This window comes from Glarea lozoyensis (assembly GCF_000409485.1).
Source record: "Glarea lozoyensis ATCC 20868 chromosome Unknown GLAREA10, whole genome shotgun sequence".
Taxonomy (NCBI): domain Eukaryota; kingdom Fungi; phylum Ascomycota; class Leotiomycetes; order Helotiales; family Helotiaceae; genus Glarea; species Glarea lozoyensis.
In genome coordinates, this window is record NW_007360984.1 from 2,103,204 (window position 1) to 2,130,636 (window position 27,433).

At 48.0% G+C, this 27,433-nt stretch overlaps 12 protein-coding genes across 12 annotated transcripts; 6 read left to right on the forward strand and 6 right to left on the reverse strand.

Moving 5' to 3' along the window:
• Nucleotides 1–616: 616 nt before the first annotated feature.
• Nucleotides 617–1,639, reverse strand: GLAREA_05713 (uncharacterized protein; the record flags this gene model as incomplete). Its single annotated transcript, XM_008079002.1, has 1 exon — nt 617–1,639. One exon carries the CDS (start codon nt 1,637–1,639, stop codon nt 617–619), a length of 1,023 nt encoding a protein of 340 aa, XP_008077193.1.
• An 837-nt stretch (nt 1,640–2,476) lies between these two features.
• Nucleotides 2,477–3,394, forward strand: GLAREA_05714 (uncharacterized protein; the record flags this gene model as incomplete). The annotated part of the gene is made up of 1 exon (XM_008079003.1): nt 2,477–3,394. One exon carries the CDS (start codon nt 2,477–2,479, stop codon nt 3,392–3,394), a length of 918 nt encoding a protein of 305 aa, XP_008077194.1.
• Nucleotides 3,395–4,023: 629 nt separating this feature from the next.
• GLAREA_05715 (Acyl-CoA N-acyltransferases (Nat)) lies at nt 4,024–4,728 on the forward strand (the record flags this gene model as incomplete). Its single annotated transcript, XM_008079004.1, has 2 exons — nt 4,024–4,414; nt 4,466–4,728. The coding sequence occupies 2 exons, from the start codon at nt 4,024–4,026 to the stop codon at nt 4,726–4,728; spliced, it is 654 nt and encodes a 217-aa protein (XP_008077195.1).
• Nucleotides 4,729–5,888: 1,160 nt separating this feature from the next.
• GLAREA_05716 (uncharacterized protein) lies at nt 5,889–8,803 on the forward strand (the record flags this gene model as incomplete). Its single annotated transcript, XM_008079005.1, has 3 exons — nt 5,889–6,030; nt 6,191–8,214; nt 8,261–8,803. 3 exons carry the CDS (start codon nt 5,889–5,891, stop codon nt 8,801–8,803), a joined length of 2,709 nt encoding a protein of 902 aa, XP_008077196.1.
• Nucleotides 8,804–9,398: 595 nt separating this feature from the next.
• On the forward strand, nt 9,399–11,009 carry GLAREA_05717 (Tubulin nucleotide-binding protein; the record flags this gene model as incomplete). The annotated part of the gene is made up of 5 exons (XM_008079006.1): nt 9,399–9,413; nt 9,480–9,538; nt 9,586–9,895; nt 9,975–10,477; nt 10,526–11,009. The coding sequence occupies 5 exons, from the start codon at nt 9,399–9,401 to the stop codon at nt 11,007–11,009; spliced, it is 1,371 nt and encodes a 456-aa protein (XP_008077197.1).
• A 455-nt stretch (nt 11,010–11,464) lies between these two features.
• Nucleotides 11,465–13,315, reverse strand: GLAREA_05718 (GroEL equatorial; the record flags this gene model as incomplete). Its single annotated transcript, XM_008079007.1, has 6 exons — nt 11,465–12,307; nt 12,356–12,931; nt 12,980–13,017; nt 13,070–13,111; nt 13,163–13,214; nt 13,268–13,315. The coding sequence occupies 6 exons, from the start codon at nt 13,313–13,315 to the stop codon at nt 11,465–11,467; spliced, it is 1,599 nt and encodes a 532-aa protein (XP_008077198.1).
• A 383-nt stretch (nt 13,316–13,698) lies between these two features.
• Nucleotides 13,699–15,160, forward strand: GLAREA_05719 (P-loop containing nucleoside triphosphate hydrolase; the record flags this gene model as incomplete). The annotated part of the gene is made up of 4 exons (XM_008079008.1): nt 13,699–13,702; nt 13,750–13,840; nt 13,890–14,234; nt 14,281–15,160. 4 exons carry the CDS (start codon nt 13,699–13,701, stop codon nt 15,158–15,160), a joined length of 1,320 nt encoding a protein of 439 aa, XP_008077199.1.
• An 889-nt stretch (nt 15,161–16,049) lies between these two features.
• On the reverse strand, nt 16,050–19,126 carry GLAREA_05720 (PX; the record flags this gene model as incomplete). The annotated part of the gene is made up of 8 exons (XM_008079009.1): nt 16,050–16,697; nt 16,745–17,588; nt 17,636–17,889; nt 17,939–18,021; nt 18,073–18,349; nt 18,400–18,708; nt 18,769–18,998; nt 19,051–19,126. The coding sequence occupies 8 exons, from the start codon at nt 19,124–19,126 to the stop codon at nt 16,050–16,052; spliced, it is 2,721 nt and encodes a 906-aa protein (XP_008077200.1).
• A 1,064-nt stretch (nt 19,127–20,190) lies between these two features.
• Nucleotides 20,191–21,456, reverse strand: GLAREA_05721 (uncharacterized protein; the record flags this gene model as incomplete). The annotated part of the gene is made up of 2 exons (XM_008079010.1): nt 20,191–20,836; nt 20,882–21,456. 2 exons carry the CDS (start codon nt 21,454–21,456, stop codon nt 20,191–20,193), a joined length of 1,221 nt encoding a protein of 406 aa, XP_008077201.1.
• Nucleotides 21,457–21,774: 318 nt separating this feature from the next.
• GLAREA_05722 (uncharacterized protein) lies at nt 21,775–22,239 on the reverse strand (the record flags this gene model as incomplete). The annotated part of the gene is made up of 3 exons (XM_008079011.1): nt 21,775–21,915; nt 21,971–22,116; nt 22,164–22,239. The coding sequence occupies 3 exons, from the start codon at nt 22,237–22,239 to the stop codon at nt 21,775–21,777; spliced, it is 363 nt and encodes a 120-aa protein (XP_008077202.1).
• An 809-nt stretch (nt 22,240–23,048) lies between these two features.
• Nucleotides 23,049–24,095, forward strand: GLAREA_05723 (Mitochondrial carrier; the record flags this gene model as incomplete). Its single annotated transcript, XM_008079012.1, has 2 exons — nt 23,049–23,156; nt 23,202–24,095. The coding sequence occupies 2 exons, from the start codon at nt 23,049–23,051 to the stop codon at nt 24,093–24,095; spliced, it is 1,002 nt and encodes a 333-aa protein (XP_008077203.1).
• A 381-nt stretch (nt 24,096–24,476) lies between these two features.
• GLAREA_05724 (DNase I-like protein) lies at nt 24,477–26,597 on the reverse strand (the record flags this gene model as incomplete). The annotated part of the gene is made up of 5 exons (XM_008079013.1): nt 24,477–24,821; nt 24,879–25,327; nt 25,375–25,746; nt 25,795–26,312; nt 26,437–26,597. The coding sequence occupies 5 exons, from the start codon at nt 26,595–26,597 to the stop codon at nt 24,477–24,479; spliced, it is 1,845 nt and encodes a 614-aa protein (XP_008077204.1).
• Nucleotides 26,598–27,433: the final 836 nt, after the last annotated feature.

Here is a 27,433-nt window from a genome sequence, read left to right on the forward strand (position 1 = left end):
AGATAAAGGAGGGACAAGTCGGATGGGGTGATGTCGGATGGGATGTTACAGCTCACTGGCACGTGATGGGGTGATTGGAGCTCTCCCCGCGTTATTGTCGCTCGCATGACGTCGGCTTTGACATGAAACGCGAAACGCCGCGAATTGCTAATAGCAGGGACTCATTGAAATACTTACTCCAGAATTAACAAGTCTCTTTACCTAATGACAATAGGATAAAGAATGATTGAGAAAAGTAAAGCTAATAGTGAGGCTAGTCAAATTCAATCATCCACTGTATTCGGAGTGTCGTAAGGACTAGTCCTAGATGGGTATGGCGTCAATTACTTCGAATAATTGCCAGTAATGGATCCTGACTTCTGGATACTTAGAAATAGTCCATATCGTGGCTATGGAAAGTTGGAATTGTTGACATGTGTCTGGAGACATGCTCTGGGATAAGTTTAGAAGACAAGAAAAGAGCACTTCATAAATGATGCTGTCACAGCTCTGAAGCGACTTCTACTGCTAGTGTGTTATTTCCTCACTCTTTTCTTGGCTCTTCACCATAGAACTTGTCCTTCCAAGTCCCTTAGTCTCCCTTCATCCTCTATTTCTTTCGAGTCGCTGTATTCATTCATTTCACCTTCCATCCCCTCTGCTGCAACATCGTACGAAACAAATTCCAAACAAATATATAGCTCATGACAAATACCACCAGCACCACTAATATACTCAATGGACCGATAATGGCAAGTAAAGTGGCGAACAGCGACACATTTTGAAAAGTCTGGCTTTCCCCTAAACGATGCGTAGCCAGTCCCACCTGCATCGCAGTCAGAATCAAAGCAAGGTATACAGCCGCGACAGTAATAGGTGCGGTGTTGCGGGCAAGAAAGCTAGTGTAGCTGGGATAAATATTGAAGAAGCCATTGATAAGGGCGTGGCCTGTACGTGATCGAGCGGATATACGATATATCCAGTTGACACGCGAGAGTCGTAAATTCCCGTATCGAAATCGCGGGTTGATATTGTCAACACCTTCGGCTTCCATCGTTTGGGCCAAAGAGGCTGTAAAGGCCGTCCAGCGCTCCCACGTTATTGACTCCGGCAGGATGCCTTCAGCATGGGCAATTCTCAAATCAGACCGGTGTTGAACGAGCCATGTGTATGACAGGAGGAGCCCGACAGCAGTCCCCCATAGCTCGGATTTATGGCATAAATGACGTTCCCAGAACCCATATGATAAGAGGTAATCGGGGCAAGGTTTGACGAAAAGCCTTGAATCCTCCCAAAGCAGGTGGAGGTCAGTCTGTTCTGTACAAGCAATCTTCCGGCCATAGACGATATGTTGGTGAAGCGGCCGACCAGGACCTGCTTGGCCCACCATCCAGAGATGCTGGTGGATCTGGTTCAGACGGGATACGTCTATTTCGATAGCTAAGAAAGCGTCTACGCCATGCTCGAGAGTTAAGCTCTGTAGCGTGCCGCTAGAGTAGAATTGAGCTGGTAACACGATACAGTCTGTTGCTTCCTTCGTATAGGCATCGTTTCTCTTAGCTTTCTCTTTTGCGTTGGGAAGGCGAAATAAAGAGTTCTCAGGACTAAATGGAACTGGCTTGGTGGGCGTCACAGTCGCTTCACTCGAAAGATATTCCATCCCTTAAAGGCCGCTAAGGCAACTACCTAGGTAAAGCACCAAGTCTTGGCTGATGAGGGTGGCCTAGTTCTGTAAGTCTGGTTTGAGAAAGTCTGTAACTATTTCACAATTTGGGGAGAGACAAAAGCACACTTCAGTAGGTAGGCTGATCACCGCCTCTTCAATTACTGGCAGCCCCCAATATTGGCGATAGACTCCCCTGCCAGTTTTTGATGACGTCACGTCATTGAGCAGCCCTGCCAGATGCTACCTACTCTGTACGCCGTGTGTGGGCAACGGGACACTGAAAAACAAGAGTAACGGTATCCTTTGCGTCTTGAGCGTCAAACGTCAAATGTCAATGGATTCAAAGGTGTCAAAGCGTCCTCGCTAAGTCCAGTAACAACTCAATTCCATCTAACCCGAAGAGGCATTGCGGGGAGAGAGCTGGGGAAACAAGTCACGTGTATGTACAGTTTCTCCAAAGTTGCCAAAACTGTCTTCGCTCCGTTCTTCGCGACCAATGATATAACACGGATGGTCGTATATTCTATCCAATAAGTACCCCTACTTCTGGAGCTGGGGTGAGGATCTTGAGATGTTTCCTTCTTCGTCTCAAATTAGACTGCGGATGCAGGTCGGGCAATAGATTGAGTCTTTTGAAACCCACGCAGCACAATAAGCACATCAGTGTGACAAGGAGCGGTAAGGGGATGACTTTCTTCCTTATTGCATGCAAGGCTGAGAATACGTCATAAAAGGCTTGTGGTTATTAAAACTTTGGGGGCAGCATTTCCATTTCTTCTTGCCTTTCTTGAACTCCTTTTACATCTCTCACGAAGGTCAAACTAAGCACAAATGCCGAGCATACTCACAGGATTCGAAGCAAAAGCCAGAGCCAAAGACGAAGAGCACCGGCGGAAACTGGAAGAAGAAGTTCAACGACGCAAGGCTCAAGAACAAGACTCTTCTAAAGGCGAGAACGTCTGGTTTTCGCGTAGGATCCACGATGGACACCTCTACCACTGGGCAATTTTCACCTACGGCAAGAAGTATGAACTACGTCTACCAAGCAGAGAGAAGTACAAAGATATGCTACCAAACGGCCGACTCGTCGGCTCCGTAGTACCTTCTTTCAAGTACCAGGCCAACATTGTGCCATGGTCACTGGAAGATGAAATGATGCAAGTGCGCGACGCAAGTCTGACCGCCGAAGGCAAGCCACATGTCCAGGACTACTACGTCTGCCAGATTGGATGGACCACTTTGAGCGAACGCGACGTCGATGCCCAATGTGAAGCCGCCATTTCGGCTTTTGGCATTTACGTTCTCGGTTTCAACGATTGCCAAAGCTTCCTGAAGCGGTTTGTGAGGATGATCATTCATCAACCTGAGGGTTGCGCACTCGACTACCATTGGTTTGCGGATAATGTCGAGACGCAATATCTCAAACTGCAAGAGATTGCTCCAGATGAGAATATTAGAGCGTACCAGCTCCATCTACAGATGACTCTGGTGGGGGTGATTGGTGGGGCTGCCGGCGGTACAGTTATTGTGTATGAGCAGCAGAAGCCAATGGAGGCTGTTCCACAGGGAGGAGGTAGCAATAATCATTCCGGTGGAGCTTCTGGTAATGCGCACTCTGGTGCGGGCTCTAGTGGAAATAATAAAACTAGCAACGTTGGAGGTTTCAGTGCTGCACAGGGAGGCGGCTCTGGTGGAGGCAACAAAACTGGTAGCGGTGGAGGGGATGGTGGCTGTGATTGTAGTTGCTAGGTTCTTAAATGTAAATTTATATAATACTGTAGCTATCTATATGCGAGTAGCTATCTATATGCGAGATGATGGCGACTTCACTAACATCTTTAAACATCGCTTTAGTTTATACAAGCTCCAGAGGTCTAGCGATAATCCAATTTTGTCATGATCTCATAGTGTATACCACGTTGAAAGAGGTATATACTGATTCTGATTTGTTCAACAGCCATGTGTACTCAAAGGTCAAAAGCTATCTCCCTTCTAAGCCTTTTATTTCACACGTGGTGGTGAACGCCACTTCACGAAGAGCTATAACGAGCCGTGGATTTAGTCAACAGAAGTCCTTTAGATGACACGTCAGTAACTCATAAGCAGAATGTAAGAAGAAATTAAACGGTTAAGTATTCAACAACAAAAGAGTGAATCTCAAGATTTCATACGCAGGATAAACAAACCTTGAAAGATCACACCACAAGCCAACATCAACCAACATGCAGCTTACTCGACTTCTTCCACTTACTCTCGCCTACTTATATCGACCTAGATCTCCCGCTCATTTGGATATCTCAGTCAAATGATAGAAAAACCTCTCGTCTCACCTATCTCATTTATCTTACCTACGTAAGAATTCGACTCTCACCCTCAAAATGCCCTTCCACCTCCTTCCCTCCTCTGACACCGACATGTCCCGCACCTTCGAAATCATCAGCACCACATTCGGCAACCAACACCCCTACATCGAAGCTGTCTACCCAGCGCACTCAACACCAGAGGGCAGGAAGCGCAGCACCGAACGTCTCCTCGCCGTCAAAAACACTGATCCGTGTTGTAATTTCCTGAAAGTCGTGGACACGGCGTCAGGGAAGATAGTAGCCGTTGCGAAGTGGAATATTTATGATGATCATATTCCGGAGGAGGCGGATTTGGATGGGGACTGGTGGGAGAATGAGGAGGAGAAGGAGTTTGCGAGGGTGATGTATAGAGAGTATTTGGTGCCTAGACGGAGGGCTATTGGGGAGTTGAAGGGGAATGTGATGTGTAAGTTATTTTACCCTCTTTCATCAAGGAGAGCGGAGCTTATGGTAGTAGGTCTGGATCTTTTGACTGTTGATCCAGAGTATCAACGACGAGGAGTCGGTCGGATGTTGGTTCAATGGGGCACGCTGCTTGCTGATGATATTGGTTTGACGGCTGTGGTGGAGTCGACTGATCCTGGGAGGGGGCTGTATGAGAGTGAGGGGTTTGTGTATGTTGATACTTTTGAGACGAAGTTTCCTGAGAAGTGGGAGGGGAGGAGGAAACAGAAGTTTCATTGGATGGTTAGGCCTTGTAAGGTTGGTAGGACTGATTGAGCTTCTCTTCATAGACTACTTCTGGTCTCACTTGTGAGCAGGTGGTTGATACGTTTCGTTGAGGATATACAAATAATTTTATTTGCTCCTGACGGTCTTGCCGCCTTTGGATTTCGAGCATGTTGAGCATAGGACTCAGTTCAGTTTTTGGGGATTGATACCACGAAGGCTTTAGCTCGGTAATGAACCTTCCTGGCGTCCGGTAACTGGATTAAGTGAGTGAAAATAACAAATCCATGGCGAGAACGGGATACAGTCACCAGCAAGAATCGATAGTATTCGCGGGTGCCTGCATACTGAAGGAGAGTTCATGAATCTGGTACCTGCCGTGTTGGTTGAGTCAATGGGATAGCTTTTTTCCAAGGTTCTTCGCAGCCGAAACAAATGATATGCTTTGTGCCTCGTATCTAATTATTTTGCTGTCTCTGACCGACCAGCTGTTGAACCGGCAAAGTACTTGCTTGTGTTAGAAACCTGAATTCAGTCTCTCGGACTCCCGTCCCGAGACGCGGCAGAAGCGGTCTAGGAAAAAGGGCCGCGCCGTAAACAACTCCGACACCGCTCCAACATCCGATCCCGAGCTAGGCCACGCGCAAGCTCAGCTCCCGTCGCTCAGCGCTGGCCTCCACTTGCACATCCACAACCTCACGACAGCTCATCTGTCTCTCGAGTGGAATCCGCTCAATCTGTGATCAGAGCGTATCAACAACCTCAATCTTGTTCGTCTATCCTTTCTACACTATTCTACCCTTTTTGAACACTTCATTGCCAGAATCCCCCCAACCATTCTCTTTCTGATCATTTACGATCACCTCAATCCCTCAGCTGGGAGACGTCGTTCAATCGCCATGCATAGGCGCTGACAACCTTTCTACCCTTACTTTTTCTGCTACCTCCATTCCCAGACCCTCGCGCTCAATACTCAGTCTTATTCTTTTGTTTATTTGAAGAAACATTCCTCTGACAGGCAATCATGTCGCCAAACAGCAGCAGCCTCGTTGTCCTCACTTCGCCCGGGCAATCGCGAGACATCACTTGATAGCGAGCAAACTGTGTTTTAGCGACCTACAACACCACAAAACCAGCACGGCATCACCATCGCAATCACCATTGGGTAACACTCATGTGCGACGATCGCAAGTCAAATTCGAATCACTAAAATGGACGCGTATCCCGGTTACAGAGAGCCTCCGCTCGCTCGCTCGCCGACAGAGAGGAGCAATTGGAGTGGACGTGACGATACCTATAGGACTGAACAGCGTCCTGAGTCGCGCGACAAGTTCTATCGTGGCCGTTCTCCAGGTATGCTATGCTCTACCCTACGTCTTTCGCTCGTGCTTCAATGAACCTGTGGAATGTATGGATCTACAAGGCTGGCTCATTTTCAAATCGATTTCTATGTGGACATGTAATCGAGGATTTTATTTTACGTAGTATTAAGCTCATACTTACTCGTTTACAGGCGCAGACAGACGGCGAACACGGGATCGATCCCGTTCACCAGCAGCCGTCGACCGTTACGAGCCATCAAGTCGCACATCACGCGACGATTATGGCTCTAGAGGTGGTGACAGAAGGGACCGAGGAGACCGATCAGAGCGAGATCGCGACGAGCGTCGACGCCCGTCTCCTGGCCCGGCAAATATCGACCGATATGTTCCTGGCCAAGACTCAAGTCCTGCTATCACACAAAATCCATTGGCGGATCCAGCCTCGTTAGCATTTCAAGTGGGATTTTCCTACTTCGCAGAGTGGTGGCGAACAAATGAGAAGATTAAGGAAGATAAAGAGCGTGCAAGGTCTGGCCGTCGCGGAGAACCACTACGACCTCGCGATTCTCAAGAAGACCGCGACAAGGAGAAGGCACGGATTCAGGTCGCATATGATGCGTACAAGGAAGAACTTCAAGCTAAGATGGCGCGAAACTTCGTGCAAGAACACAAGGCTGAGCAGTGGTTCCAAGAACGCTATTTTCCAGAAACCCGAGATGCTTTGCGGGTTCAGTTGAACGAGTTCCGTCGCGGCAATTATAGTCTATGGGAGCAAGATCTGGAATCTGGAACTTTTGACGAATATTCCTTAGAGGGTATTCCAAAAAGTGAAAGTAATGGACTTGGAGGTGTTGTTGAGAAAGAAGAAGGTGAAGCGACAGCGACCAATGAGGTTCTCGGTATTGGTGACTTGGTACCAACTCGAGGTAGCGACATCAGAGACGAAAATGCTTTTCAACCAACCCTTCTCATCAAGACCATTGCGCCACATGTTACCCGTCAGAATTTAGAAGCATTTTGCAAAGAGCACTTGGGCGAGGACGAAGGTGGCTTCAAGTGGCTAAGCTTGAGTGATCCAAATCCAAGCAAGCGCTTTCATCGTATTGGTTGGGTTATGCTTCACCCCGCACCTGACTCTGTACCAATCGTCGACCGACCAGAGATGAAAGATGAAGAAGGAGATGTCATCCCCGTTCCTGCCGTACCACTCAGTACAGCTGAAAAAGCCCTCGAAGCAATCAACGGCAAGACTGTCAAAGACGAAGCTCGTGGAGATTTCACCTGCCATGTTGGTGTTCATGTACCACCCAGCTTGCCTCGTAAAAAGGCTCTTTGGGATTTATTTTCCGCTCCTGAAAGGATTGAAAAAGACCTTGAGTTGGCCCAGCGCCTTGTGAGTAAATATGAGGAAGACTTTGGTTCGGATTTCAATGCTGTATTAAAGATCGAGGAACGAGTAGAGGACCTGAGAAGCTCTGGTCGGCTGTTACCGCCAGTAACCGCTCCAGCTCCAGATAAGAAGGTCAAGAAGGAACGTGATCCCGGTGATCTTGATGCGGAAATGGAAGTTGAAGAAGGCGAAGAAGATGAAGACGAGGATGAGGGTGCTTTTGATGAAGAAGTTGACGACGAAGAGCTTCTTGTCAAGAAGAAGCAACTTGATCTCATGGTTGAATATCTTCGCCGAGTTTACAATTTCTGTTTCTTCTGTGTCTTCGAGAGCGACTCAATCCACGAACTTACCAGAAAATGCCCTGGCGGTCATTTGAGACGGCCTCGTAACACTTTAACAACTGCTGGAAAAGAAGCAGCGAGAGCTAGTGCTGCAGGTGAAGCTTTCCCCGGCAAAAAGGGGCGTGACCAAGAGGATGTTGATATGGAAGCAACATTTCCTGACGGCGAACGCAAATTCTCTCGCAATAATCCGACCTCCAAGTCTGAGCAGCAACTTTCGCGTGCTTTTAATTGGGTCAAGACTTTCGAGGACAAAATTATGCAGATATTGGAGCCTGAGTCGGTTGATATACGCAAGCTTGGTGGTAAACCAATTGAGGATGCGCTCAAAGAGGATCTGATCAAATATGTAAAACAGGAGGACGAGCACAAGTTCCGTTGTCGTGTGCCTGAATGTACAAAGTTGTTCAAGGAAGAGCACTTCTGGCGAAAACACGTGGAGAAGCGTCATCCGGAATGGCTCGAGGGTTTGAAGAAAGACGTTAGTCCCCTGAAATCAAATCATTGCCGCCGCTAACATCTCTTAGTTTGAACTTGTCAACACTTACGTTATTGACCCGTCCCACATAGCTCCATCAAGATCAGATGCCAACAGCAACGGTCATTTCCCGCCTGCCAATGGACATATGCCTGCTGGCACCCCGCGTGGTTTCAACCTTCAGAACTTTGGGATAGGAGGTCTTCCATCCATGCCCGGATTTCCTCCAGGAAACTTTCCAAATTTCTTGGCCAATGGTGGCATGCCTGGTCTTGGTTGGCCTGCTGGGGCTGGCCGTGGTGGTGGCCCAGATCGCCGGGGTGGTCGACAATTCCAGAACAACTCCAGAACCAACCCATACGATCGCTCACAGCGAGGTCAGCGGTATGGAGAGAATGGTGGTGGTAGACTCAGCCCTCCACCAGGAGCTCGCCGTGGAGGTTCCATGGGAGGTAGTGGTGGCAGATGGGGTGATGGAGCTGCTGGCGGTGCCGCAGTAGGACCTAGAGAAGCAGTTGCGGGTAGAAGTCTCAAATCTTATGAAGATCTAGACGCTGTTGCTGGTGGTGGATCTGGCGAACTCAATTATTGAGGGGCACAATCCGACATTCAAAGGGCTGTGATATTGTGAACAAAATTGGCGTCGGGTGGAAAACACAGTCTGTGTTCATGGTGATGGCTTGTAGAGGTATGATTTGGTCATTGTAATGTATCATAGCAAGGTCAATATAAATTGCAGTATAGAAAACATATACTGTCCTTAGATGTGAAAGAGTTCACGATACCGAGCAAACAGACTAATGAACTTCGGTGTTTGATAGGACTTTCCAGCTGTGTCTGATATCAACCACCGTGGCTTATGCACCAAACATTCAGCTAGCACTCCTGTTCCCCACACATTCCACATGATTCGTCCGGCACCATCAGTCGTCGACCCTGATGAAGTGAATTCAGGGGCATCACACTTCCTCACCGCTTTTTGTATTGACCCCTCGGATCACTTGCGTCCCCACCTATCCCCCACTACCATATCCGAAACTCCAACTGCAGACCTCCCATCAAAACATTAAATCAATTGCTCTTCAGAGACACCTTTCCGCGTAGATTGGACCTTGCAACGAGCATAACTCGTCGCTTCTGCATCTTTCTCCCATACAAAATAAATCGACAGCAGTTCTGCAGCAATCATGACTAGAGGCGAGGTTTGTTTACCCGGCGCGTGTAATGGCGGTATAGCAAGCACAAACAAGCTAACATTATATCCTCAGATCCTCCATCTCCATATCGGCCAAGCTGGCACCCAACTGGGTAACAGCGCTTGGGAACTGTACTTCCCCCTTTCCACCCAAACTATCATTCCTAACAACCATCCAGCTACCTCCTCGAGCACGGTCTCAAAAAAGACGGTCGTCCTGACCCAGAAGCCCAAGCCCTCCACGATTCCGGCGAGCTCGACACCGTCTTCACGGAGACTAGCAGTGGGAAATACGTGCCCCGATCGATCTTCGTGGATCTAGATCCGTCGCCGATTGATGAGATTCGCACGGGTGATTATCGCCAGCTGTTCCATCCGGAACTGTTGATTAGTGGGAAGGAGGACGCGGCGAATAATTATGCGAGGGGGCATTATACGGTGGGCAAGGAGATTTTGGATGGGACGTTGGATAAGATTAGACGTGTTTTGGTTAGTTTTGTTATCTCCCACATGAAGCATTCTTTTAGAAACGCATGGGTTCCAACGGAAAGGTACTAATATATAACAGGACAACTGCTCCTCCCTCCAAGGATTCCTAATCTTTCACTCCTTCGGCGGCGGAACCGGCTCAGGCTTTGGCTCCCTCCTCCTCGAACGTCTCTCCACCGACTACGGCAAGAAATCTAAACTTGAATTCGCCGTCTACCCAGCTCCCCGCGTTTCCACTGCCGTCGTCGAGCCCTACAACGCCGTCCTCAGCACCCACTCCACCATCGAAAACTCCGACTGCACGTTCCTTGTCGATAATGAGGCCGTCTACGATATCTGCCGTCGAAACCTGGATATCCCTCGTCCCAGCTTCGAACATCTCAACCGCCTGATTGCCCAGGTTGTCAGTAGTATCACTAGTTCTCTTCGTTTTGATGGCGCGTTGAACGTCGATTTAAATGAGTTCCAAACGAACCTCGTCCCGTATCCTAGAATCCATTACCCACTCATCTCATACGCACCCGTCATCTCCGCGGCACGAAGTTCCCACGAGAGTTTCAAAACACAAGAACTTACCCTTCAGTACGCCCCCCTCCCCACTCACCTTTGCTCTCACTAACCGAATACCAGGTGCTTCGAACCAAACAACCAAATGGTAGTCTGCGACCCTCGTAACGGGAAATACATGGCCGTCGCCCTCCTCTACCGCGGCGACGTCGTCCCGCGCGACACCAACGCTGCCGTCGCAGCCCTGAAAGCCAAGTCCTCATTCAACCTCGTGGAATGGTGTCCCACCGGATTCAAGCTCGGCATCAACTACCAAAAACCCATTTCCGTTCCCTCGACCGCGCCTGGCGATGGCGCGCTCGCTTCAGTCGATCGTTCAGTTAGTATGCTGTCGAACACGACGGCCATCGCGGAGGCGTGGAGTAGACTCGATCATAAGTTCGATCTCATGTATAGTAAGCGCGCGTTTGTGCATTGGTATGTGGGCGAGGGCATGGAGGAGGGCGAGTTTAGTGAGGCGAGAGAGGATTTGGCGGCGCTGGAGAAGGATTATGAGGAGGTTGCTGCGGATAGTTTGGAGCCTGAGGAGGGGGGTGAGGAGTATTAGATTAGGCGTGAGGGGAGCTGGTGAGGGGAAAAGGGGAGAGGGTTGCGAGAGGTTGGGTATGTGATGTGAGGTGATGTTGAGTGAAGATTTAAGCGAATTGATGTTAGCGAGGTTAGGTACCGTATAAGAGAGATGAACGTTATGATGATGAAAATGGAAGTTAGTTGGTTTCTAACTGAGCGGTTTTGCGTAGCTAGGTGTCTGGTTATGAAGATTTTCACCCAGTCCTTGGATTCTTTTCAATGATAACGGGGGGTATTTCGTGTGATGTAACCTGCAGAATTCTGATGTAGTGGTTTTAAGGACTGCTAATGTTGTATGGTCTTCACATAAGCTCTGATATCACATGAAAAACCGTCCAGGTCTTGTACGACTAACTTGGGTATTGCTACACAGCATTATTCTACATCCCATCCTCACCCTCGCTAATCTCAATCCCTCATCACATATTCTTTTTATCTACTCAACGCAATATCATCAATCCTCAAAATCATCTTGACCGTCTCACTCGCCAGCTGAATCGCACTAGTACTAACCAACAACGGCTGCAACACATTCTCATCCGCGATATCCACTTTCACGCCTCCACTCTTAATACTCACACCAGCGTTCTTCTCGCCATTCGCGTGTTTGTGACGCAGCTCCGTGACCACTTTGATGCTGTTCAATCCTGCGTTCTCGGCCAGTGTGGTCGGGATCACTTCCATGGCGTCGGCAAAGGCTTTCCAGCAGATTGCTTCGGTGCCTTTGAGAGCGCGGCTCTGGCGCGCGATCTGGGATGCGATTTCGATTTCGGGCGCGCCGCCGCCGGCGATGAGGGCTTTCTTCTTGACGAGGCAGCGGATGACGCACAGGGCGTCGTGGAGACTGCGTTCGGCTTCGTCGAGGATGAGGGTGTTGGCGCCGCGGCAGACGATGCTGACGGTTTTGCCGGCGCTCTTGGTACCGGTTACTTTGACGATACGGCTCCCGCTGGATTGGACTTCCTCGATGAGGTCGGCGCTACCGAGTTTGTCTTCGCTGAAGGAGTCGATGTCCGCAATTGGTTTGCAACCGGTGGATTTGCAGATAAATTCGACTTCGTCTCTTTCGATGTCTTTGATGCAGAGGATGTTGAGTTTGGCGAGGAAGTGGAGGGATAGGTCGTTGACGGCGTCTCTGAGGATAGATTTTTGGATGAAGAGGACATTACACTTCGCCTTCTTGATCTTTTTGACCATGTTGAGGAGATATGTTCGCTCTTCTTTTAGGATTTTGTCCATTTGTCTGTAGTCGTTGACCACAATCTGGTTTTCCATCTGTTATAATGTTAGTGACTGTTTTCGAAGGAAGTCCATGGTTTTTACATCTGGTTTGGGCGGACTCAGTTGGAACTGAATCAGTCCTATCCGCGCCTTTTCCATTCTCACTGGACCACCACCGTTCTTGACTACGGGCTGTGTTAAAACCACTCCTTCCACCATCTCACTGTCCTCAATAGTTCCTCCAACCTTCTTTACTATTCTAATATTCTTTAAATCGACATTATCAGCAGTCTTAATGTCGATAGTTTTTGTGACAGCATTTACTGCCATTGGAGCGAGTAACCCTGAATGTTGTGAAACGATTTTGGAGGAAAGGGATGTTGTAGCGGCTTGTAAAAGAATCGAGGTATCTGTGAGAGAGACTGGATGTGACATATCGTGGAGAACTTGAACAGCTGCGGCTGCTGCTCTCTGGAATGATTCTGCGATGACTGATGGGTGGATTCCTTTTCCCAGTAATCGATCTGCAGCTCCTAATAAACTTCCTGCAATAACCACAACTGATGTCGTCCCATCTCCAGCTTCTACATCTTGAGCAGATGATAAATCGACCAACATTTTCGCTGAAGGGTGCATAACTGCCATGCTCTTTAACATGGTATTACCATCATTTGTGATCTAGAACAATTAGACATGGTCCTCGTCGAGCCACCGGCAGTTTCTTACGATTGTCTGTCCTTTGCCATCCTGAATCATTTTGTCCACTGTAATTTTATAAGTTTTTGCTCGCAGACCCAGTGTACAGCTATTTCTTACTTCCTCGAGGACCTAAAGATGTTCTGACAGCATCGGCGACAGCTATTATACATTAGCTTTTTAAATTTATAGCACTTCAAGAGTCCAACGTACCTCTGGCTGCAACGATGTTAGCTGTGCGAACAGCCATAGGCTTCTCCTTGTCCTGATCGAGGGTCAGCCATACTAAACTTGTAAATAGATTCCAAATTTGTATACCTTGAAAGCTGCATTGCCGGAATTTCCAGCGACTTGGGTATTCGCCATCTTTACTAAATTTCAAAGGTATCAAAGAGTGTAAAAAGTTGTTTGACGCTTTTGAAAGGGTATTTCTCAAGCTGTCGCGTTTTACTGCCTTGTGAACCGCGTCGTAGAAAATCATTTTGCCATGAGCTTCTTTGGTGCCTGATAGATTAGGCGACTTCGGAGTTATGTCAGCTCGGTCGCGCTCAGATGCGTCGTCAGGAAGCTTGCCTTGTACCATAAACACTTCAACCTCAATCTTCAATTCTAGGATTTCTATCTGCACATCCTCTCTCTTCATTCGCGCATAGAAACTAACTTCATTTACCACTCCGCCCCCTTCAAATTCGAAACTTTGGCAACTGAATTCTCTAAACCATCACAGTCAATTGCCGCCATCAGACAGAATGCGTACGTTTATCAATCCTTATGATTCTTCGAAGCTAACATTTATATAGCTAGCGCTACTGGAGCAGATTGGCAGAAGTATACGAAGAAATTCGCAGATGACGAGATAGAAGAGAAGAAGATCACACCTTTGACTGATGAGTAGGTCGCCAGTTCATGGAGCTTTGATTTGGTTGTTAATAGGATTTAGGGATATCCAGGTGCTCAAAACATATGGCGCAGCCCCATACGCCGCCGGTCTGAGGAAGCTCGAACAGCAGATAAAAGAGAGACAGAATAGCGTCAATGATAAGATTGGTGTCAAGGAGTCAGATACCGGTTTAGCTCCACCTCATCTTTGGGATATTGCCGCCGACCGACAGCGAATGTCAGAAGAACAACCATTACAGGTCGCGAGATGTACAAAAATCATTCAAGATGACAAGGATACCGAGAAGAGCAAATATGTTATCAACGTTAAGCAGATAGCAAAGTTCGTGGTGAACCTCGGGGATCGTGTCAGTCCAACAGATATCGAGGAGGGAATGCGTGTTGGGTAAGCTTGAAGTGGTTATATGCTTAGCTGTGCTAATATGGAACAGTGTCGACCGAAACAAGTACCAGATTCTATTGCCTTTACCGCCAAAGATCGATGCCAGCGTTACAATGATGACAGTCGAGGAGAAGCCAGATGTTACATATGGTGATGTAGGAGGTTGCAAGGAACAGGTGGAAAAGCTCCGAGAAGTTGTCGAAATGCCACTTCTATCGCCAGAACGATTCGTAAATCTCGGTATTGATCCACCAAAAGGAGCGCTTCTATACGGCCCTCCAGGAACTGGAAAGACTCTTTGCGCTCGAGCCGTTGCAAACAGAACAGACGCTACATTTATCAGAGTTATTGGTAGTGAGTTGGTTCAGAAATACGTAGGAGAGGGTGCGAGGATGGTCAGAGAACTTTTCGAAATGGCCCGGACGAAAAAGGCATGCATTATTTTCTTCGATGAAATTGATGCTATTGGAGGTGCTCGTGTTGATGATGGAGCTGGTGGAGACAATGAAGTCCAAAGAACTATGTTGGAGTTGATTACACAGTTGGACGGTTTCGATGCTCGAGGTAACATCAAGGTCATGTTTGCCACCAACAGACCTTCGACACTTGATCCAGCTCTCATGAGACCCGGACGTATCGACAGAAAAATCGAATTCTCCTTACCCGACCTGGACGGACGAGCGAACATCCTCCGAATTCACGCCAAGAGTATGTCCGTGGAGCGAGACATCAGATGGGAACTGATCTCACGTCTTTGCCCCAACTCAACCGGTGCCGAGTTAAGAAGTGTGTGTACCGAGGCTGGTATGTTTGCTATCCGTGCCCGACGGAAGGTTGCAACCGAGAAGGATTTCTTGAGCGCTGTCGACAAGGTTATCAAGGGTAACTTGAAGTTTAATTCTACTGCTACCTACATGCAGTACAATTAGATGGATGTATGAAATTGGGGCAATGTACAACATAGCAGGCGCAGCATGGGTGTTACAGGTAGAATTAATGCATCAAGAAGACACCTTTTGTTTTGAGAGTATAATGTCCAGCTGTGATATGGCTTCCCGCAGCATCTCATTTTCGGAGCCGGATTATACTAATGTACACTTTCCGAGCATCTCGATATTGATGGCTGACGTTTCAAATCAGTTATACCCCTCTCCATTCCATCAAAACGCGTGAACCCTCTCTCTCAACCACATTTCCCGTACATTCGTCATCCCATTCCATGACATACAGATCTCCACATGGTCTAAAATTCTCTCCTGCTATGCAGCCATGCACTCCCACTCCCACTCCTACGCAGACAGAGCATTATTACCGTATCTTCGACTGAAACAACGTACTCGGCTCTGACAATTTTCAAGATCGTTTGTGTTTTAGGGGTGAGTAGGGTGTAGGGTAGGTATTGTAGATGGTGTGTAGGAGGTGAGAAGGGGGGGGTGCAAGAGACGGGAAAAGAGGTGAGAGGGGGGAGGCGAGAGATGATGGGAGGGGAGGGATATGAGTTCAGGAGCTGCTGTTAAGCGAGATTCTCGAGGGGTTTTGGGGGAAAAGATTGAAGGTCAGTGGTAACAAGCGCTCAGTCTTCGAACACTAGGTTCACAATGTAACCTACAACACACGACCGAAAAGCCCAAGTGAGATAAAGATTATAAATCCCGCTATAATTGACCTACGCTAAGAGCACGCAATACGGTACTCGCGTCTTATATCCTAACCCATGCCACCACCTATAACCGCTTCACAAGCCCAGCCTAACCCATCCCATCCCGCCCATAACCGCTTCCCAGCCCAACCCAACCCATCCCTTTCCCAGGACCCTCTCTACTCAGCAAGCACCATCCTAAGCATAACCAAAAAGCTCTCCCTCAAATGATTAACCTCCCCAACAACCGGTTTCTCGGGCTCGCCCGCACTCCGTCTAAGATGGTCCTGTTTCCTTGCCCTCCTCTTCCTCTCCGCCTCGATCGGATCCAACTCGTCATCTCCCTCCTCGTCGCTACTATCCTCATCCTCATCATAGTTAATCTCCTGGAGATCCATCTGATCGATGCCGAAGTCCGCCGTGTTGAAGGCGTGAGCCCCGGGAACAGGGTCGACGGCCGCGCCGGTGCCTTCAGCGGCCATCTTCTGGCGGGTTTTGTCTTGGTGCCATTTCTTGCGGGCTTCTTGCCAGGAGATGAGTTTGTTGATTTCGTCGATGGCGACGTCTTTGTTGACTTGGCCGACGCTGACGGCGCCCGCGAAGAGGGCGTTGATGTCTAATTTGCCGGCTTTGGGACCGTGACGGAGGAATTCGAGAATACCTTCTATCCATCCCATGAGTTGTGTGAAGAGCCCGTTATCGTGAGTGTGAACTTCGTGGACGAATTTATAAAAATTGTGTTCGTGACGCTGGCAAAGGTCGATGAATGCTTGGACTGTTTGGTTCGGGTCTGCTGAGACGTCTTGTTCTCTACATTTATCCACAGTCTGAGAGAGTTAGTGAAGTCACTGTCGAGAGAAATCGGCGAGCTTACCTGTATCACATCGTCCATAAAGACTGCAAAGTCCGTAACACTGTTGTAAACGTTCGCCGATTTGTACACCCTGACGAGTGGCTCATAGAATATGGTAAAGAGATCTTTAAGCAGCTGTAACGTAACAGGCTCCTCAATCATACTCAACATCATTTCCTTATCCCTTTGCCTCGTATAGAGCTTGAGTAGCTGCTTCAAGTATGAGAACAGTTGAGCTCCTTGCTTCATTTCCTCGTCGACATTATCCACCGCGTTATTCCAGGCCACCCAAGCATTATAGATTTTGCCGATTTGAGCCCCATTCAAAGCCGGCTCAAGGTCTTCAGATCTCAAGATTGCTATTATTAAGTCCACGCCTTCGGTTTCCGATTCGTTACGAATGACGTTTTTCGTGTTCTCGTCGGAGTAGCAAAATAGCTTCAATTTGTCGCAGAAGACTGGTTCTTCTATTTTGTTGTATAACGATTCAACGGACTTTTGATAGCTCCTAATACCGTCATTTAACGTATATGAGAAAATTCTTTGCATCAGCGATTTCGAACCAAGCGGCCGCGCAAGGAAGATATCAAGAACGCTAGCCATGACCGCTGCCGGGTTTGCTATCCGGATAGCGGTCTTGATGAGGGTATATGGAATCATGGAATGAATCTTTTTCATCTGAGCGAAAAGCTCTGGGGAGTTGTCTTCTGCCAAGAACAAGTGGTATAAAGTGGCGGCAACCTCAATACGTAGCCATTCAGCAAACTTCTGATATTGTAAACTTAGATCTTGGATCTTCTCTTTGTCCTTAATTTCTTGGAATAGCTTGGTAAGACCGTTTTGCTCGACGATATCGCGACGGAATCTAAAAAGTGTTAGATTTAACCTTTTTCCCAGACACGGAATGCTTACTGCTCCATATACACATCTAGTTCAGCTGCACGCTTTCTCGCGACTTCATAAAATTTCTTCTGTTCCTCGACTCGCTTTGAATCCATAGCCTTTCGGCGGGCAATATCAATTACATCTGCATCCGTAGGTAGAATGGGGGTAAGAGTAAGAAATTCGGTCATCGCTTTTGTGTTTGCGATCTGTGGGTTCGCAAGAAGGGTTCTGAGAAATGCTCTTAGTGAGATTCTCTGGTTTTCCCTCCACAAAGTTACGGTCTGCTAGAGTCAGTACCACATGACACCCCTAAGCATTTATGTTACTTACATCTGATGGCGGGGATCTTTTTCCGTCTGTAGATGCTCTCGGCGAGCCTCTGAGACTAGCTCCGGAAGTGCTTCGTCGATGGTCTTGAGAGTGATTAGTATGGGTTCAATAACACAATCATAGCTATGACATACCTTTTACAGTGAGATTTCTCATGCTACCATCAATGCCTGCTGTCCCAACAGTAGAAAGAGACGACACTGATGAGGCATCACTGTCATCATCCTTCCCCAACGCAGCACCCAGCAGATTCGAAGCTGTAGAACTCTGCTTATTCTTTCTCGGTAATGATGGGAGAACCTTTCCAGGTAATTCAGTCCGCAATTTCTTGTGTAACCTGCTAAAATCGCCATATCTTCTCCCAACGAAAAATTCCAGATCATTTTTCCTCTTGACTCTAAGAATGAATTCCTGCAACTGGTCAGCTCGTTACCCCCCATGTGTCGTGTTCTCTGACATACCGCATGTTTATGATATCTAACGTTTCTCTTCACCGAGACCGTTCTCACACCAGCAACATTCACATCCCAACCATTCATATAATGTCCTTCTGGCAACGTAGACAAGACCCCATGATCTATCGCCCCAGCATCCACAACCTCGAGTTCCGAGAATCTAATCCGTTCCTCATACCCAGAAGCCGTAGGTATACCAGATACCATCATCAGCTCCACCAACTTCTGGGATTTTATAGATAGCTTCCGCCGCTTCGTCTCTTCAAGTCTATCTTCGGAGGAGGAAATGTGTTTATTCGCAAACGATTGCAGGAACTGTCACAACCACCCTTCAGCATTTGTCCATTCACTCAGCTATCAGCTTCGCAAACTCACCACTTGTAATTTATCCTGCCAAAACTCCTTCTCCTTCGCCTTATCCAGGAACGGGAATTCCCTGACATGATGCACGAATATGTACCGCAAGATCGGCAGATCAGAATCCAAAGGAGAGACCTCGCCGTGATCAGATTTGAACGGCGCGCCGAATCGTTCCAACGCCGTAGGAGAATTTAACTCTGTGATTTCCCATTTGACTTGCTGAGAAATAAGCTCGCGTTTGAGGTCTGCAATGGCGATTAGTAACGTAAACAAAGCAGCGTAAAAGTTCTGGCGTACAGTGCTCTTGTTTCCCGGTCAATGTCTGCTCTCCTTTTGCCAGTGGCCCAGCAGTGCTGGTTCCATTCGTCGTCATGTTGTCGTTTGGAGCCCGATGTTTCCAACAGTCCAACCACACGTCGTGAGGGAGCGTTCGCTACTTGAGGCTGTTGATGCACCGCAAATTATCAGGCAAAACTATCTTCCGCGAAAGGCTGATTGTTTCGTACAAAGCTGAGACGGCGAATAATGTGGCTTGCACAGGTCGCCGCAGTCTATCTTACGTAGGTAGCGGGGTAGGGCGGGGTGTTTGAGTTATTAAGTTGTGCTTATTCGCAACGAGAGGCAGGACTGAGAGATGTTGTGAATAACGTCAAGAATGGAAGAAGCAGAAACAGGAAAGTCGAAGATTAGTGGGAATAGATGAGTATTTTATTGCGACACCTTCGACGGAACTACTCAAGTAATCTAGACTGATTTGTTCTCCGTGACTTCGCAGCTGATGATGATTCTGCAGGGGTGCGCGCTCATAGTTCGCGACGAGAGTTGCAAGCAAGAGACTTCGTCATCACCTAAGCCTTGTCTTCTAACCGCGAATCGACAACTGCGCGAACACCACATCTCGTGCTAACTTTGGACGTTAATGATGATACTTATTTTTCTAGACTACTCTTTTGATTAGTTGTCCTTTGAGCCGTTAAAACTACTAGACTATTCCTCTATTACTACTCGAAAAGCGATACATGATCTGGCAAAGATCTTACGAGTATACAACTGATTACCGAACGAGTCTGGTTCCAATACATTTAGAGACACTAAGAGCCCTACCATCTAGCACTTTCGTACTCTACCTAGGTAGCATATGGATCGGTCTCGTTCTTTCATCACCTCCATTTTTCATGTGCCGGTAACCGGCATATGCATGTGGCAATAGGTACTTGTCGTGTCATCACAAGAAATTCAAGGAATACTGAGTGAACCAAGTGACCCTGCCGACTCTAATTTGTCGGTCCTCAAACTTATTTCCTGGGCGCCTAGGCATTATTTCCAGCCTAGACTCAGCTGATGCTGTAGGGTCTTTATTGTGGGATGAAGGATCTTGCCGTACCGTGAAGGCGCAATATGATATCTTGGTACATCTTGGCACCGTTGCAAGAAGTCTCAAAGTTCGTCGAAGAGCTTTAATCTTGGATCTTCTTTCAATCTTTCGTCTTCGCCTGTCCGTAGTCCTTCCAATATCTTGGCCGTATGATTCTTGAGCCGAAGTGTCTCGTTTTCCAACTTCTCAAAATCCGGTATAGAAGAGGTATTCATGCCCTTTGTATATCCATTCGTAGGCGTCCGCGCAGGAGTATACTGAAATAGAATCAGCGCGATTAAGATCACCGCCGCGGCAGACATGATCATCCATAAGATCCTGAAGCGTCGTCGTGTTCTCTCTTGCCATTCGAACTCTGCTTTCTCCCAACTTTCAACTCGTTCACGGATGATATCGACCCTCTCTCCTAGTGTCCCTATCTTGTTCCTTCCGACTGTGACCCTTTCTTGAAGCGCAGATATCCTCTTCTCCTGATTCTTAAATCCACCAAAAGCGTCCAGTTGTCCTTGGACATCGCGAACGATTTCTTGACTCTCAGCCTTGAATTCCTCATTGATGCTCTTCGTCATGCCAGCAATTTCTTGCATCGACAGAATAGTGTTCTGTAGTGTAGACAGTTTTTCGAGAACGGAATAGTATGTATTGTCGAGCCTTCGAGTGGTGCTGTTGGATAATGTGTTCAGGTCCAAGATAGAATTCCGCAGTTCCCTGGGTATGTCAGTCTTTGTTGATTTCAAATCGTCATTTCCCTACATTGCACGCTGAGACCCCTTTTGCTTCTCTTCGGCAACCTGTCCTTCTCGAACAACCATATTCTCTCTCTCTCTTTGACCATCTTCCCATCCAGAGCCGAGGACACTCGTTCTGCGACTCACATCTCGACTGTCATTCGGCGTCGCATTCTCACTTTGCGAGGTTACCGCCTCACCATTGAGCTGCAAGTTCGGACCCGCACTCTGGGCAACATCATCCTTATGATGTCGACCTGTGTGATGGTGGTGGTGGTGATGGTTATGCGGTCGGTGGAGCTTAGGAAATGCCGAGAACTCGGAGACTGATCGTTGAACTTGGTGTCGACGGGTAGGTGACAACGGATTAGATGATACTTTGGAGTTAGGGCTCGACGTTTCTAGTGGAGGTAAATGATTTCTGGACATTGTTGTTCCCTCCACAAAAGACTTGGGTCGCTCCGAGTGAGGGAAGGTAAAGGAGCTGCCATCCGGGGTCAGTAGCTCCAGACTCCGACGATTAAGGCGGGCCCTTAGTGCAAGATGTGCAGTTTGCATGTGGCGGCGCTTGAGCCGTGATGCTTCGTTGAGGTCGGACATTGGCGGTTGTAATCAATTGTCAATCACATACAATCTGTTAAATGACAGATCAATCGACTATTGCGCAGGTAGCCTCGTGTTGCACGAATTATACGGTCTCTTTCACCGCCAGGAATGTGCTTGAGAACTGCTGACAAGCGACAAGGTTCCATGCGAGGGAAACAAAGGACCTGGTGAATGATACTATCAGGAATAATGTTATAATGTGATGGGTATCAGGCCTGTATAGACATTTGACCTTGTGTTCCATGCTTCGTAAACGCCCAAGTCCTATTCCATGACGCCAACCATGCTTTGCATTAACAATCGCAGAAATGATCACGACTTCAACATCTTATTCCTCTTCTCTTTGCGCTTTAATCTCTCAACCCTCTTCTTATGCATCGTCTCTGCCATTTTCTCGTACCGAGCTTTCTCTTCCTTCTTTACGCGTTTCTCTTTTAGCGCGGTGATCCTTCTCTGTGATACTAAGTCAGTTCCTAGTCCCGAATCGCAACTCTGACGGTAGATATACCTGTCTCTCTTCTTCTTTCTCGTCCTTCATCTCCTTCTCCTTCGCCTTAGTAGCTGCCATGGCCTTGCGCTCTTCCTGGCGCTTTTCGTATGTGGAATTTCCAGCTTTAGGTCGGAAGGCGGCTTTTGGTTCATGCCACTGCTTGCCTGAGAAAATCAGAGAGATAGTCGATACATCGAGCAATTCGACTTACCATTTTTGCGCATCCCTTGAGGCTGCACAGTTTCTGCCTGTGGCACAGGAGTGCTAGCAGCTACATCAGTAGACATGATGAGGCTGACCACTTATTCGAATAGACTGGTGGTGGGGTGGTGTAGAAGTGTCGATGCCCCGCAAGGTTATCGGCTGGAAAAAGTTCTCGAAAATTGGAGGAATCCTTATCTGATCAGATTAGATCTACGCTAAATCTGCCCCGGTCTCGAACAAAGCCGACCCGCAAATAGCGTCACAACATTTTTCTCCCCTCCCTGTCTCCATTTTTCAAAATCGGTCGTCTGGCAAAACATACAAAACCGTAATGATCCTCAAGCTCTCTGCGGACACTTTCTTGGATTTTACCCAGCATACTCTGTAAATCGCTCATTGGATCAAAAAACCCCCGAGTAAGCTTATCACGAATGCGGCGTTCTGAGGCGTACGAAAACGACCCCTTCTCCCAGACCGCCTGTCGAAATGCTTCCTCGATAGCCCCGCGATACCGGCATTAGCACCCACTCGTGTTCCCTTTAGTTCTGGATTCCCCCTTGCCAGCTGGATGGAGATTTAGACACGCAAAAGTCCCGGTTACATCTCTCTGCCTCAAATCTCAAAATCGATTCGTTCTAATACCTCGCTCTCGGAATACGGTTCTCCCGCAGTGGCACAAAGTAAAGCACCAGTACGACTACCTGCCAGCCGAGCTTCATCTATTCACAAACCAACATAATCGAATTCTCCGGAGTCTCTCTACATTCAAAGACGACTTTATTGAATCGCACACAATATCTGTGACGGCGTTGTCTCGCAGACAGACGTAGATCAGTGGTCTCGCAGCCCAAAGCACACAAACAACAAAGAAGCGTTTGCTGCACCATATACAATGTCACTTGCTACCGAGACAACGCCTCTCTCATCCCCCTCTCCAATTGGAGAGATGAAGGGGAAAGAAGCTGTTATGGAGGCGTTGGAGGATATAACGTTTGGTTCTGTAAGTTACGGCTGACAATTAACAAAACTACCACTAACAATCTAGATCGCTGGTATCGCTGGCAAGTATATCGAATATCCATTCGACACGGTGAAAGTTCGCCTACAATCACAGCCAGACCACCTACCACTACGATATAGAGGACCAGTTGATTGCTTCAAGCAGGGCCTTCGAAGCGATGGGATAATCGGGCTCTATCGCGGCATAAGTGCTCCGCTTGTTGGGGCAGCTCTAGAGACCAGTAGTCTGTTTTTTTGGGAACGCGTTGGACGAGAAGTAGCATTTTCAGCTGGTCTATACAATCGGGAAAAGCCACTTCCTTTGTCGGCTTTATTTCTCACGGGTGCATTTGCTGGAGCTTTTACTTCTCTTGTCCTCACTCCAGTCGAGCTCGTCAAGTGCAGGATCCAAGTACCAGCAACAGCCAGCACGGATGGAATGGTACACAAAGCTCCCACACCATTGTCTGTCATTCGAGAAGTGTTTCGTCACCATGGGTTGAGAGGCTTTTGGAATGGTCAAATGGGAACCTTGATTCGAGAAACTGGTGGTTCTGCAGCATGGTTCGGCAGCAAGGAGACCGTGACTCTCCTGTTTCATAAATGGAACGCCAAATCAAGCCAGAACTCTGCAGCAAGCAGCACAGAACTATTACCACTTCCTCTGTGGCAGCAAGCAATAGCTGGTGCTACAGCAGGGATGTCATACAACTTTCTGTTCTACCCAGCGGACACGGTAAAATCTCGAATGCAAACCAGCTCTGTCACTCCAGGTTCTTTATCACCTTCTTTCTCACAAGAGGCTGCCACACTATGGAAACAATACGGATTAAAAGGACTGTATAGGGGTTGCGGCATGACGGTTGCGAGGAGCGCCCCAAGTTCAGCATTCATCTTTATCATTTTTGACGCTTTGAAAGGGTATTTTCACATCAGTTGACAAATAGGATTTTATCTAAGGGACGTGGCCCAGTGACTAGCATTTTGAGTATACTTTGCATGGAGGTTGGGGTTTGCATACATCAAGCGGGCGTTGGCGTTATACCATGGAGTTTTCGTAGCGGATAGTGTGTTGCTTCCGTTTTAAGGCTAGTGAGCATCGCTCCTCAACTGGCAAACAAAAGATTTCAAGGTTTCAAAAGGCCATCGGCTTACAAAGCGGTTATTTGGCGTTAGGGAATAGAGTACATAGAACATTCCTCGTTCAGATTCAAAAGAGGGTCACAGAACATTAAATACATAAGCGTTTATAAATTCATTATCTCATAAATAACCCTTTATTTTCCCAGCCCCATCACCCATTAAAAAGACTTCTACCTCATCACTGACACAAATCCAACCTCGCAACCGCAGGATCATGATCGCTAATCTGCCCGGCAACGCTACTCCACGTATTCACATGCACATGCTCAAACTCCACGCCTCCCCTCCCCTTCTTTTTCGCAATCGCAGGACTCACAAACATGTGATCCAGCTCCTGACAATTCATGTCGAAGAGATAACTATACCGCTCCACCTCCGGGATCCCCGCTACGACGTCTAGATCTTGTAGTTTGGAGATGGATTGGAATGTTTCTATGGGCGAGACGAATGCGAATTCGTTGAAATCTCCGGACGCGATTATACGGGCTGAGGGGTCGAGGGCGAGGATGCGGGAGATGAATGTCTAGAATTTGGGTTAGTTGACGGGATGTAATGGGTGGTGGGTGGTGGTTGGACATACGGCTGTAACGTTAGCCTGAGCTTCACGATCCTCAATCCCACCGTTTACGGGCGGTCTATAATCGCCTTCAATCGAGCTACTCCCGCCCTTGGATCCAAAATGCACATTCACAGTGAAGAACTTATTCTTCCCATCCAGCGTCTCCCACTGGGCCGCCAACGGTTTTCGGGACGCCGTCCATGCTGCGTTTGAGGGCTCGATGCGTCCAGGGTTGTATTGAAGGGATGGCCCGGGGAGGACGACGTTGGCGTCGAGTGAGCCGCCAATTTGAGCTCCGGGCGAGAGACGAAGGAGAGTGGGTTTGTACAGGTACGCGACGCGGATGTTACCACCGGGTTCGCCGCCGTCGGCGAGATTGATGGGGGATATGTAGGTGTAGGCGTAGGTGGTGCCGGATTGGTTGTAGATGGAGGCGATGAGGGTTGAGAGGGTGAGGTTGGATGATACGACTATGTCAATCAGTAAGCGAGATTTGGACAGGATAAAGGAGACGTACCGCCGTTGTTGGTAGCGCCGTTATCATCTTGAATCTCTTGGAGGAATACTAGATCAGGTGTTTTCAGGTAGTTTACTATGTGACTTGCTATCGAAGGCAGGTATGAGGATTTCGGAGTTAGGTTTTCGACGTTGTAGGAGCCGATGGTAAGTTTACTGCAGGAACCGCCGGAGGTGAAAGTTGTGACCGGTGCTACGTCTGGGGATTGGGAGCCGGTGACGCTGAGGGCTGTGAGGGGGAGAATGCGGTAGTATCCGAATGCCTGGGTGACGATACCAGTGATTTCAGCAAGGTCGTCGCCGAGACGGGTGGTTTTTGGGTTGGGGGTTCCGTCGAGGGGGGAGCCTATGAGGATTGCTTCGGGGTTGGAATCTGAGATCTATTAGAAGGTGTGTTTGTGTATATAAATAGGGTAAGTACCTCGATCTGTGGAAGTCAAACCACCTCGCTTATTCCGTCCAGATACTCTCCAAGAGCCAGTCACCCAGGTATCACCAAAACTACTTGGTTTCGCTACGGCCTTTGGTCTTTTGACGGTAACCAGTTCACCACTTAAACTCTCCCAGAAATCTAAGCCGTAGATTAATGGATTCAAACTTGGGTTCTTGACCGATAGTTGACTAGCGTTGTTTGGAAGACCAAAGACGTCCCAGTTGTCTAGGGAGGAGAATTGCTCGGTCGGTGGCCATTTGAGTAGCCATTCTCCGATTACTATTGGGGTTACTTTGTTGCCGCTTGAGATACGGACAACGTTGGAGGGAGTGGTGAGCTCGGTTAGGTAGATATATGCTGAGGAAGAGCGATATTCGAGGACGGTTGCATCGAGGGTGATTATGTCTCCTACGGTGAGGTTTCGGCCTGCTGAACTGCTGAATACGTAGATTGAGTTTGAGGATCGGGGGTCTAAGTCTAGTGTTGTTGATTTGATCCAGAAACCACTATTTGTGAGTTCTGTTAGTAGCTTTTCTCGAGCAACTCAAAATCCCAAAATCTACAATTGATATCTAGCTTTTCACCAGAAAGCCATTTGAATTTTGAAACATGGTATAGAAGAATGCTAACCTTGGTCCTTTTGCAGTGACAAGTCCTTTGACAGCAGTCACATTCTGTCCGGCATATGGAGAAAGATATTTATGTCCATTGATCTCGCTTATTGTGAGAGCGGAAGAAAGTGAAAGTTGAAGAGCAGCGTAAACGCTGGCAACAAGAGGAGAAAACTTCATGATTACAAGAGGTCAAGTGAATGCCTCAACGGTATAGAGAGTATAGAGATAGCTTCAAAAAATTTCAAGAAATGAAAACACCGGGACTTCCCAAGCATAAGAACATCATCAGCTCTCACCCCTCCCCTCCGCTACAGCTCGTAGCCTTGCGCATGCCCATCCTCATTCCCCCAATGATACCACGTTCTCCAGGTCCCTCGGCAGCTCACCACCGATACCTGAGCCTTGGCGGCAGTGGCGGCTGCTGAGGGGCAAACAATCGGCCGTCGCGAACCTTTCTCACTGGGGAAGGTGTTGGAGGATGCGGGTTGAGGCTAGGATGAAGCTGAGATGAATCGCTATGCGGCAAACGGTCGATTCCTATCAATTGCTATTGGCGGGACCGCCGGATGGTGCCGTGGTCTTGGTAAAGAACATTACTATTCCACTCAATAGCAGCAGATCATGATAACCATCAGCTTGAATCCCTTCTCCCAAGACTTTATAATATGGAGAGAGAACTGGTGGTTGGGACGGAGAGCGAGGTTGTTATGTAGATTGTCTAGCCCCTTTTGGAAGGTAAACATTCGCTTGGCACCTCGGTACCTGAACCTTCCCCTTTCCGTTCGCGTCCCCCGACTCTGCGCAACAAAAGATATCTGCACGTTGTCTGCACTCTGCCTTAAAGTGCCTCTGAGGTTTTCCAGACTCTTTCTGAATGTATGCCAAGTGGTATTGCATTCTTGGCTGTCATCCAGATACCACAGAATCACCACATGTGATGCCTATCACGGACTTGGCGACCTGGACTGCCAAGTAGATTGCTATCCAGAGCTGCTCAAGCTTTTTAGACCCTG